The sequence below is a fragment of the Phalangium opilio genome, unplaced genomic scaffold (assembly GCF_054372755.1).
Source record: "Phalangium opilio isolate 3A_F unplaced genomic scaffold, DU_Popi_V2 ptg000204l_1, whole genome shotgun sequence".
NCBI lineage: Eukaryota > Metazoa > Arthropoda > Arachnida > Opiliones > Phalangiidae > Phalangium > Phalangium opilio.
This window is the reverse complement of record NW_028324215.1, coordinates 758,998-771,893: the sequence shown is the minus strand read 5'-3', so window position 1 is coordinate 771,893 and position 12,896 is coordinate 758,998. Positions and strand designations below refer to the sequence as shown.

General features: G+C 37.9%; 1 protein-coding gene across 1 annotated transcript; it reads right to left on the bottom strand.

The window, feature by feature from the left end:
- Positions 1–10,923: 10,923 nt before the first annotated feature.
- On the bottom strand, positions 10,924–12,533 carry LOC149621458 (uncharacterized). The gene has a single exon (XM_089853691.1). It carries the CDS (start codon positions 12,531–12,533, stop codon positions 11,256–11,258), a length of 1,278 nt encoding a protein of 425 aa, XP_089709817.1. The 3' UTR covers positions 10,924–11,255.
- Between the last annotated feature and the right edge of the window lie 363 nt (positions 12,534–12,896).

Genomic DNA, 12,896 nt, shown 5'->3' with positions numbered 1-12,896 from the left:
GGACTGCATTTCAGAGTACTGCATTTTAGTCAACCGATTTCAGAGTTGAAATTTATTATTTTCGTGGACTGCTTTTCAGAGTACTACATTTTAGTCACCCGATTTCAGAGTTGAAATTAATAGTTTACGAGGACTGCATTTCAGAGTACTGCGTTTTAGTCAATAGATATCAGAGTTGAAATTTATTATTTTCGTGGACTGCTTTTCAGAGTACTGCGTTTTAGTCAACCGATTTCAGAGTTGAAATTTATTATTTTCGTGGACTGCTTTTCAGAGTACTGCGTTTTAGTCACCCGATTTCAGAGTTGAAATTAATAATATTCGAGGACTGCATTTCAGAGTACTGCGTTTTAGTCAAAAGATTTCAGAGTTGAAATTTATTATTTTCGTGGACTGCATTTCAGAGTACTGCGTTTTAGTCAACCGATTTCAGAGTTGTAATTAATAATATTCGAGGACTGCATTTCAGAGTACTGCGTTTTAGTCAAGAGATTTCAGAGTTTATATAATAATTTTCGAGGACTGCATTTCAGAGTACTGCGTTTTAGTCAATAGATTTCAGAGTTGAAATTTATTATTTTCGTGGACTGCTTTTCAGGGTACTGCGTTTTAGTCAACCGATTTCAGAGTTGAAATTTATTATTTTCGTGGACTGCTTTTCAGAGTACTGCACTTTAGTCAAGAGATTTCAGAGTTGAAATTAATAGTTTTAGAGGACTGCATTTCAGAGTACTGCATTTTAGTCAATAGATTTCAGAGTTGAAATTTATTATTTTCGTGGACTGCTTGGTAAGTTGACTCGTACTCTAGCCTCTCTCTGAACTCTAGACCCTCTTACTACGACTTCCCTCGAAGAATCTCGTAACATTTGGCCAGCGGATACTAATGAGTTCATTTCTCCGCCACCAGTCATTCGTCTAAGAACCTTTCTCTTGATAGCAATCACGGCTTCTCCATACTCCTCAACTGCCTCAGTCTCATTGGCAATTTCGTCTTCGTTGTCCTCAGGAATCAGGTTCATGACTTGTTCGTCTAATTCATCTAGCTTCCTTTTCTTTTCGGTAAGTTGATCAAGTAGCTGCTCAGCTTCTTCCGTTAGCCATTCCTCGTCCTCGACTATCTCCGACAACTTGTTTATAATTTTAGTTGTTCTACCGCGTAAAGTTCTTCGTGCCACACGCAACTTCTCCATTTGTCTCACGTACCGTATTTCTCAACACGACTCCTTAACACAACGTTCCGCTCACTCACTCCCGGGTTTCGGCACCAAGAAATGTTGCTTTATGTAAGTGTTCTCTAACTAAAAGTACCACGACTGCGAGTTAAAAACGAATAACTTTATTTTCTGTCCATTTGGACAACGTTTAACTAAATTAATACATGAGGCTAATGACTAGGGCTACTAAGACAATTTAAAACTCCGAGATTACAAGATTAGAAGAAAGAGAACAAGTGGCTTTTAAGATTAAGGTTCACAGTATATATGGTTAGTTTTTAGATCAAATTTAGGTCAAAAAAACGATAAGAGCGTTTAACAAAAACTAGCTTCGATATGTCTATAGTTTTTAAGTCTACTGGACTTTTTATGATTTATCGCGTCTCGGTGACCTTTTCGTTTCTGCCGGAAACAGAGCCACCACCACACTCAGAAAACACAACAGAAAACCACCAAATATTTTCAACTTCAGACTGATCAGGCTGAGGGATTAATACTGGGTATGAAATTCTGAATCCCAGTTCATGCCCAACCTGAGATATTTAAATACGAGGTTGTTTGTAGCGACATCTTCGAGCTTACGCTTAAAACACTGTTCGAATATACATTTCTTATAGTAATTTAAAAATTAAACTTCAAAATCCCAAATATCGTAAACTTCGTCTGAAATTTTTACTTCGTCAGAAGTAAAGTTTATGTAATTGACATAATTAGAACTTGAGATAATAGGTAAAGGATCACCGAAAGCAAGGCGATCTATTTTTATAAATATTGACTAATCTCTCATGCTATCAATAGTAATAATATATCATGAACTAAAGAAGATTTTGATTTATATATTATTCAAAACCACTAACAAATAACATTTGTGGTTCGTTAGATAATAGAGACGGGAAATGACCCTTTTCACCCAGTTAAGAGTTGACTTGACTACCGCCTTAAGAGTTTTTTAGGGCCACCTAGGAGCTGTTCAGTGTTCACTCGTTAGGTGTTCATCGCATCGAGGAGCTGTTCAACAGCGTCTTTAAGGGTCAGGGTTACGGGACTAATTTTAACACTATTAAAGGGGCTTTTCACTCTCGGAATTCTTTGTTCCATGTCGCTGTATTACAATTATAACAGAAGTGAATATTTTGAAGGAAGGATATTTTTCTTTAGATATAAAACGGTTGAATTACGGTTTGTTTTCCATAGAATATAATGCCTAATAAGAACTGGAGTATGGCTTTAATATCTTGTTATATATAGAAGCATAAGTTCATATGTTAAGTTCCATACGTTTGCCAATGGTTACTGAGAGCTTGTCATGAAGTGATGTAGGTGAAACGTCATAGATTCTCGTAAAGCGACGCCTGGTGAGGCGCTGTGAAAGGCTTAGTATAGACTAAGTAGGAAGACGGACGGCAAAACCTATTGTTGTCAATTCTCGTGTCGTTTTCGAACTACCTCTCAGTAAGCCTCTAGCATTACATGTAGGGTCATACTTATGGAACATATCTCATAAACTTATGATAGAAGCCATTGTTTGATCCATACATTTTGTGAAAAATGAGGTCACTGGCAAGTTATGCGCGGTAAAGCGAGAAGATGTTTCATATTGGATATTGGATTGCCTTAGATAAACAACAAATGGTAAAATTCTATATCGAAGAAATTCGAAATCTTTTTAAACTATATTGAAATATTTGGAAAACTCCATAAGCAGTTTTCAGAAAAGAGGTTTTTGTGTCTTATTGAGCTTTCACGTGAAATATTTGTGATTTAAAAAATTATTGTATTTACTAAAAATATCACATAATAGGAAAATAGATACATTGCAAAGGTTTGTGTATCATTTTAAAGACTGTGTAATTGTATCACCATTGTTTGTCATATTAATTATAAAGCGCAGTTAAAATTCAATGGAAACTATTAATGTTGAATCCAATTATATTAGCCGATAAACTATTGTAAATATTCACAAGACCATCGATACTTTAACCATAAACATATTATTAAAATTAATTTAACTTTTTAACTTAATATTTTCGATTCGTATTTTAGAATCGTAGTTTAAAATTAAATAAATGTTAAAATAGATATATTAGATGGTCTTAACCTTAATCGAAATATTAACGAGGATAGATAATTGTTTTAAGCATTTTATACGAATTAAGATATAAAACTAACTATAAATATCAAGGCACAAGAAAAGCACTTACAATTTGAGTGATAGTTCATTATTATAAGCACTTTACATTTTTCAATACGATTAACTGGATATTTATACTAGCCGATCATTAGTTTAAACATTTTATTAAAATTAATTTAGCCTGCGATAGCCCGTACAAAAATTTATGGCTGCATTTCGACTTAAAAGTAGATTATTCAGAATCTGCAAAATATTGCAAATATACTGGAATATTCTGGAATAAACATGAAAAAGCGTCAACGTTAGACAAAATTTAGATGCATTCCAGAGAGCAATGCAGAAAATTTTAGAAGTTTTGCAGGAAAAATATCTGCTGATGGCAAACTCAGTACAGCAAATACAAATACAAAATTCAGCTACTCTAGAGTCATAAAATAGCTACCTTACAGCTGGAAAGCAGAGGTGAGACAGAAATTCCCGTAATAAATCAGGTTGTTTGTATAGCTCATTATAGGTACCTTTCAGATATTTTGGTTGCATGTTACAGTCAAAAATGGTAAATCTTCCGAATTGGGGAATAAAATGGGCTCCGAAGCGAATTTATAGTTTACTAAAACAAGAAAACAAATCAACCTAATTTTGGTTTTCTTCCTTTCAATTGAAAGTTTAATATTCTTTGGTTTTCTCCGTTTCAATTTAGAATTTTAGTCTTCTATGCTTTAATTAGTGTTTTTTCTTTTTCTGTTATTTGGTCTATTCTCCATCAAGACACGGAACGTCTCCCGGATTCCTTTCCATATTAAACAACATAGTTCATTCACTCATTTTCTGTGGTTTTCGTATCTTTCTCTTGGATTCCGTGGACCGGGTTTTGTTTTCCTGTTTGTATATCTTACAGATAATCCCAGCGGCGTTATTTTAGAAGTCCCTTTTCACCCGGGGCCTCTGCTTGTTCGTCACAGAGAGGAAGCATGTAACGGGGAGCCAGTTACAAAAAATCACCATTAGACTACGCTCCAGTATCGAGCGGCAGAACCTAAAAAAGTCGTCTGCTCGAGAGCGGGGATTGGCTAAACCCCGGAGACCAGAGAGGATAAATCTAACCCAAGAATCAGGGCAATTGAGCAGGGGCTGTCGTAACAGTTACAGGAAGACCGGATTCAGAATTAAGAAGTTTATAAAGATTTAACCGGATTTATGTTTCTATATTATTATATTTATCGGAGCAATGTTATCAAGAAATAAATATGTTTAATTTACTTTAAGTAATCGAGTGATTCCGGATTTAGGGAAAGAGTGGCGCTTACAACTACAGCACAGTAATTGTAATATTTTAAAAAGATAAAACTCACCAAAATTTATACTCTTCATTTCCTGTTTTTTCCCAATTGGCTGTTGCCTTGGGTACAAGACATATCTTTATTGGATGAAAAATGTCTGCTTTGCTGTGATTCTCTATGCTTTAAATTTTAGGTAATCATCCTGACTCGGAGAGGTATAATTTTGGTTTTCCCAACTTGTTCACTCTGGCCTGAACTATACTGTATACATTATATGAACACAACTTCCGTTGTTTGCCGGAGAAAAGTTTCTACACAAGGAACGAAATAATGATGCTTTCGAACTATAAAGCACAGTGAGGTAATGTGTTTGGGCAGTTTAAAATTTCAAAGTTACGAGTTGATATAGAATGAGAAACTCAGTTTTTAGTTTGCAACTAAACACTGTATGCATTAGAAAAACCGAAAACGAGTCTAGTAACAATTTTGAACAACAGGAGTGACAAATGAAACCGTACACAAATGACACATACTGGAAATTTAAAAAGAAAACAAAAAATTAAAGCATAGTAAGGTACTCTTTACTGGTAGAAGGATTTGATACAAAAAGTAATATTCACAACGATATTTCATGTGTACTTAAAATATCGTTGAAAATATAATTCTAATTTTGCTTCCTTGTTTTTTTTAAATACCATATAATGTCAAAAGTGAACCAATAATTTGCTAAAATGTAGTTTGTAATTCGAAATGATATGAAAGCGGATCATAAGGTGAACTAGTTATCGCTCGTAAGAGGGTCTTGGGTTCGATCCGGGACTGTGGCACCGGGTGAAAAACCTGGGTACAAACTACAAAGCCTTCTGCGTAGAGTTTGCAAGTTCTCTCCCCACTTGTTAAAGGAGTTTTCCTCCGCATTGTTACCCATTTCTCCTTTCCATCAAAACTTGCCGAGGCTAATGGTAATAGTACAGGGCGCTATCGGTTAGCAGGTGGAGTGGCGTAGCGGTTAGCGCTTTCGCCTCGCAGCAAGAGGATCCCAGGTTCGATCCCGGACTGTGGCACCGGGTGAAAATCTGGGAACAAATTCTTCTGCGTCGAGTTTGCAAGTTCTCTCCCCACTTGATTAAAGGAGTTTTCCTCCGCGGTCTAACCCGGTTTCTCCTTTCCATCAAAACTTGCAGAGGTTAACGGTAATAGTTAGTATAGGGCGCTGTAGGTTAGCTGTGGCATAGGGGCTAGCCACCACCCCTCTATGCATTGTAAAGGGACCCACCTGTAAAAAAGCCACAGGCATAGTGTGGATATCCCTTCAGAAACAAAGCTTAGATCATTATAGGGGCTAGCCACCATCTCTATATGCATTGAAATCGTGACCCATTGAAATAAAGGCCACTGCGTGTTATGGACACGAAATAAAGATTGATTATTATTATCACACAGGCTCGCCGGATTATGATTTCGTGAAGTCAGTTTTCGTCTGCACCTGCTGGAAAAACACCGGTCGTTTGCTTCATTAGAGCTTGATGCGTGCGCTCCCGTAGTGTTAGGTAGCAAGTGACGTCTGAAAAATGTGATATTCTTCAAGATGTTACCATAGAGTCAAACTTACCAAAAATATAATTTCAAAAAACAATGTTTCTAATCAAATATCAATAAAACTTCAAGTTATAATTTATTCTACTTTTTTCTAAAGAATATAAAAATCTTCTCTTAAATTGAATATTAATGCACGATTCCAATTTGAAATGTTCATGGTTTTATATTTTCATTTGAAAATAGGACAAAATCGTATTCTGGAATTTCCTTTAATACAAACTAGTGCATCATAACGCTCATTAAAATGGGATAAGCCTTCGTGAGGAACGAGTAGATCGTTAATTTTTAAACCGTAAGTTCCGATAGCAAACAGTTAACAATAACGGCTGAAAACTGTACCTAATATTATCGGGAAATATTGAAGATAAACAGAAGAGTGAATTGTATTTTTGTTAGCTGAGAACGGTAATCAAACGCTAATCGTTATTCCAGCGGATAATGGTAGACATCATCGTGTGCATTCGGTAATTTTCCTAATGTACGCTCCATTAACGACCAGAATCATTATCGTGGTTATATATTTTATGGTTGTTGTTCATGATAGTCTTGTTTTATAAAACAAGACCGACTCTGTCAAATATATAGCGCTGTCACATGTATAGTGTCATCTCGAGGAGCAAGTCGATAGATTTCTTGTCTCTCCTTTTTTTGAAACTTAAATAATATGCATTGATTAGCATTTGCAAGCAATAAACTGGAAAGTAGGTATTGTATTCCCACAAAGGTATGTCAGTATTGATTTCTATTGGCATTTAAATGGAGCAGCTTTATCAGACACAGGATTGAAGTTTCATTAATTGGTCTCCCTCTATACTAGTTCTGGGTGACAAATTACTAGCAGCCAGTGGGAAACAGATTTAATGATTCGTTAAAACTCACCCCTGAAAAACGTTTAAAAAAGTCAATGAACATTTTTCCTATGTACATGCATTTTACCGAATACGAATAGTACATTTCCATGTTTAAATTGTTTCGGTGTAAGGGCTTCTCGGTTGAGTCATTTCGGTGCTTTCTAACGTTTGGCTGCCACCGCTTTCTATGGCAAACGTATTAAGACTAAAAAGTTTAGTATTTTAGAAATATAAAATGATCAAATTCAGTGTTTCTCTGATCTCTATTTTGAGTTTGCACAATGACTACAAACTACAAAAACTCCTAATTAATCGAAAACTAACCTATACTGTGGAACGGAAATGAAACCTAAACTGACTGAAATTAACCGAACTCAACCCAATATTATCTGTTCTGTCTAGGTAGGGTCGGCTTAAGATTAAATACGCTCACAATAAATGGTATTATCGAGGCTTGGGAAGGGAGAATGGTTCTCAATAGCCTTTTTTCAGCCCTTTTTTAAAGTGAAAATAAAGACAACATTCAAAATAATGTTAAAATGTTTCTGTTTAAATATTTTATTTACGTTGATTTAAATACCATTAAAGTTATAAATTCAAATTCCGCAATAGTATACTTTTCAATATCGAAGTGAATGAAATTTTAGGTAGACGTGTGTTTGCAATGGGCTTGAGTTTCCTATCAATATATATTTCAAGTTAATATCCAAAATTCGAGTGCCCTCAAATCAATCGTAGGTTGAATAATCATATCATTTACTAGCTGTTATCCGCGGCGTCGCTCGCGTGTAATAAGAACTTCCATCAAAATGATACAAAGAATGGGTAGATTTAAATTAAGACTAATATTTTTGTAGCACCCTAGGAGAGATGGCACACGCGGCGGTAGAGAGGGGCGTAGACTGTGTATCCCTCCATCCGGGCTCGCTCTTGTACGCGCCCAGTAGGGGGATGACACTGAGCTAAGAGAGAAGAGTATGACGTTTGCATACGCAGCACTGCCATTACTGTATTAAAATGATGCAAAGGTTCACTAACCGTAAACTACGTGTACATTTTAGGAGCAAGACTCGCACCTTATCTGACGCTCAAATTATCCCTTTTTTCGAATAGCGCTACATTTATTGTGCATTAGACCTAGTTCAGACCCTCTTAAATGTCACCATGTTTCAGATGAATACTTCAGTGCTTTCTAAGCTATACTAAATGTACTTTCAATAGGGAAGAGAAGTACAGCTCTAGTTTTATAGGTATTGTAGTTTCAATAAAAAAAAACTTTACAGATATTACAAGCGTTTCTATTGAAAAAGGGGTAACGGTGTCACGCGAGGGGCAAACCACTCGCGTAATGGTGGTCAATGAAAGAAATTGTGCTATCCAAAGATAAAATTCCCGTAACATTCTCAGGTGTTCACAGGTCAGGGGGACGGATTTAATTGAAAATTTTTTTAATCGATACAGCTCAAAATTGTCTTTCGAATGACATATTAGGCAAAAAATTAGGTATTGAATTGTAAGAGCTGGTCTTGAATAACTAAAGCCAAAACTTCACCAGCGGGAAAAAATATTCTGACTTAAATATTGAGTTAAAAATAATGAAAACTATTTTAATCGCTAGGAGAGGGTTAAAACTATAAGTGAGTAAATTTTATCCGTATGGGGCTATTATTTTGAACACTGGACTCGAACTTTTTTGGGTTGTCTTCAGTGGTCTTCCCCCTTAATGAAAAATGTCGAGGTTAACATCCCCTCTTGTTCAGGTCGCTATCTATCCCTGATCAGTAACGCACGCCCTTTCTTTTTCACTGGTAATCTTAACCGCGCTTGGAAAAAAAAATAAAATTCCCCATTTTCAAAGATGCGAGATTAGGTTCGTCTCACCTAATGTTCAATACATTAAAGCCTTCATGACAGTCATTTCTATCGGCGTTAGTATAGCGTCGAATAATAATAAATGGTTAACTGAATTCCGGTACAGGGATGGTTTATAGAAGGAAAACTTCTAAATATCCACTATAATACCTACTACACGGGGGATATAATTGTGTTATTCCCCGCAGATCTGAGCGCCATCGTTTGAAAAAGACTCGAACTTTAGGTCAGTTGTCCTCCCCCTTAATGGCGAAAGGAAATCGTCAAATTTATGTGAATGAGATTAGTATCGAAAAGATTTGTATTTAAATAAGCCAATACTTGACATTTGCTCATCAATGAAAAGTAAGCTTTCACGACCACTGTCCGAATCAATTTTTTCAGCGTAAAAATTCCCTCTGTGTAGGGTTTTAGAATACCAACTTGTACCTCTTTGGTAGAATTCTAACCCAACCAACACTTGATTCTGATTAATTAGACCACGGGGAGTTCGACAGAAATTGTGAAAACATTCCAAACCCTCCGCAAGTTGGTCAAAAAGTTTTGAAAAATTTGAAAATTGCTTATTGAGACCGCTGACCGCCTAAACGCGTTCTGCACTCAATTTCTAGGGGAAAAACATAATAACAAGGGCTCGCGACGGAAATATAGCTATGAAATTTTAAACACCAGCGGAAACATTTACAATTCTCATATCAGGATTGAAAAATATTTGAAGAAAGCTCCACTTTTAAAAGTAAACAATATTTTGGAGAGACGTAATATTATTTCGAAACGTAAATGACGATAACAATATTTTGGAAAAGGCATAATATTATTTGGAAAACTAACTTAAGGTAAACATCCATATTTAGGAAAAGGCATACTATTATTTGGGAAATAAATAAAGATAAACAAAAATATTTTGGAAAAGGCGTAATATAAATTTGGGAAATAAATGAAGATAAACCACAATATTTTGGAAAAGGCGTAATATTATTTGGGAAATATATAAAGATAAACAACAATATTTTGGAAAAGGTGTAATAATATTTGGGAAACTAAACAAATGAATAAATCAAAATTTTGGAAAAGGTATACCAATATTTGGGAAATAAATTAACATAAACAACAAAATTTTGGAAAAGGCGTAAAAGGCGTAATATTATTTGGGAAATATATGAAGATAAACAACAATATTTTGGAAACGACGTAATATTATTTGGGAAATATATGAAGGTAAACAACAATATTTTGCAAAAGGCGTAATATTATTTAGAAAACTAAATAAATGAAAATGTCAAATTTTGGAAGAGGTAAAATATTATTTGGGAAGTAAATGAAGATAGCAAACAATATTTTGGAAAAGGCGTAATATTATCTCGAAACGTACATGAAGATAAAGAACAATATTTAGGAATAGGCGAAACATTGTAATCGCGCGCTTTCACTGAGTCCAGAAAACACACGACTACGTAGTTTCAGTTAATTAATCATTTATTTGTATAGCAAGCCGGTTAATTTATATTTACAATCCGTTAGTAAAGTTAATATATATCTATTACAATCCGATAAAAAACATATAAACAAGCAAATAAAGTTAATTTATATAACAAAAGGTATTAAATTGATCTTGATGCCGGTCATCTTCCAACTGCCCTGATTCCCGGGCTACCTTTGAATTTATCCCCTCTGGCCTCGGGGATCGTCCAATCCGGGGCTCGAGCAGACGACAGGTCCAAGGTTCAGTACTCCGGGAATGGGCGCCGTCTAGCGGGGATCCCTGGGGTTATTGTACCTTGCTCCATCTGGTGGTGAACCCTGGTAACGGGCTCCCCGTTACATCCTCCCCCTCTGCAAGAAAGAAGCAGCGGCCCCCGGTAAAAGGGGAAACAGCAGTGGAAGGCCGCAGGGAGTATCTGAAAAGAAATATAGGGAGGGGAAACCCCACCCAAAGCCAGGGAACTGAATTCAACTACACAGGTGGACCACAGATAAGGAGTTACGGAAAAAAACATATTTATTGAATCCCAACGGGGGAAAAGGGGACATGTCCACTTTGGGGAGGGAAACCAAGAAAATAGCCAGTATGGCCTACAAATAACCAAAACAGACAAAGAATACTATATGTGTTAATGTTGTCGTTGTTTTTTTTTTGTTTTTTTTTTTGTTAGTCTTAAGTAATAATAATGGTGGCAAAAACCATGTTTTACGGGAAAATTGATTATTTAAACGTAAAGAGGGAACGACACTGGGTTCCACTCAAAAAAAAGGAATGTTACAAAATATGAAAAGAAAACAAAGCGGAAAATCCGGGAAAACAACGCTTAGTCTGAATAACGGAATAACTTTTGAGAGGTGGACCACAAAATAGTGGCCACTTCCGCGACCGGTAACGCCTTGGCCTGCGCAATCCTGTTAATTACAGTCAATGCCAATCCAGGGGATGGTACAGCTGGGGAAGCTCGGACCAGGGAAAACATTGGCGCCCCTGACTGCGCCAACAGGCGTTCCACCGGGATACCATGCAGGAATATTGTCATGAACTGAGGATCCATGGCCGGGGATAGCGCCAGATATAGGCGTGGGAACCTGGCAAGGAACTTGTTTGCTACTTCACGGCCGCCGGAGAAGTTCAACAGTATTATAACGTGCCCGGGAGGGAGCTCCTCGCCTAGCAGGCGGTAGCATGTGCGAAAAACGTCCTTTTCCTGACGTCCTTCTCGGCATTGGACTAGGACGGGATAGTCATAAAGCGCCGCTAGACGCAGCTGGCGCCGAAATGCCTGACATTGAAGCTCCGGGGGACATAGGTCGATGACCCGGGATGCGTCCAAGCCTATCGCGCCAATCGCGCGGACTTTAGAAAAGGCCAAGGCCTTAATTAAATCGCGTTCAATGCGCTCGTCCTGCAAGTACGCCTTAGCGTACAGGGGCGGGATGCCCACTGCACCGAGAACCCCGGGGTTTGCTAATACGGATTGAATGAAATCGATATCGAGTTCATCCGGAATGGCGCCGAAATGGGATATGCATCCTTTAAAATTTCCCGGGAAACGTTCCGGGAGGGTGCGGACGTGCCGGGAAAAATGTTTTAAATCCGTTCCAGTCCGGGATGCGTAACATGGAAGCGAGCAAAAGATATCCACGTAGCGTAGAGGTAGCCCCTCTTCATCTCCTTCGTTCATTGAATGATCAGCTGTAGTAGGGAGGGCTAAGGCCTGCTCCTCCACTACCGGGGTAAGGGAGGCCGCCGAACCCGGATTTTCGGTTGATCCGATACCTAACGCCTGATCACCTGCCACCTCCTCAGTTTCCTCGGTGATCTCATCTTCCAATGTTGACATCGTTGCTGACGCTTGGGGAAGGTCTACGTTCTCAAGTTCTTCGATTATTTCAACTACTTCTGGTTGTATAATCGCCTCGATATTTTCTGCTAACAACGGTTGAGTTGTGGTGTGGCCCGGGACGTCATCGTCGTCACTTGACGCCGCCTCCCTGTCACCAAAAAGTTGCCCCGAACAGATTTTTGGGAATGCGCTAGCCATAGTCTGAAAAGTAAAAAGTGGACTGTAGACAGTTAGTCTCATCACGTGCTTCACCATAAGGCATGGCGAACAATCTCAAACGGGGGGTACGCAAACGGCTGGGGCTTCATACTGAAATTGCGCATGCCCAAGAGTCGGGCTTGGTCGCGATGAGTACCGAGAAAAGCCGCAATTTGTTTGTACGATCGTAACTTCTCCCTAACTGGTTCCGGTGTATAATAATATACATCCCCAATGCGACCCCGGTATCATTTCTCAAAACTATTTCCCTTTTCCACCCATACCGAAAAGGAGCCATCAACACATTGTCCTCATCCTCCGGGGCTATCTCCGGCACCGGGTCCTTTTGACTACCACGTTTCCGCCTACCCTCACCGGAAGGACCTGCCACAGCTAGGTCTACCCCTTCCTGTTCCTGTT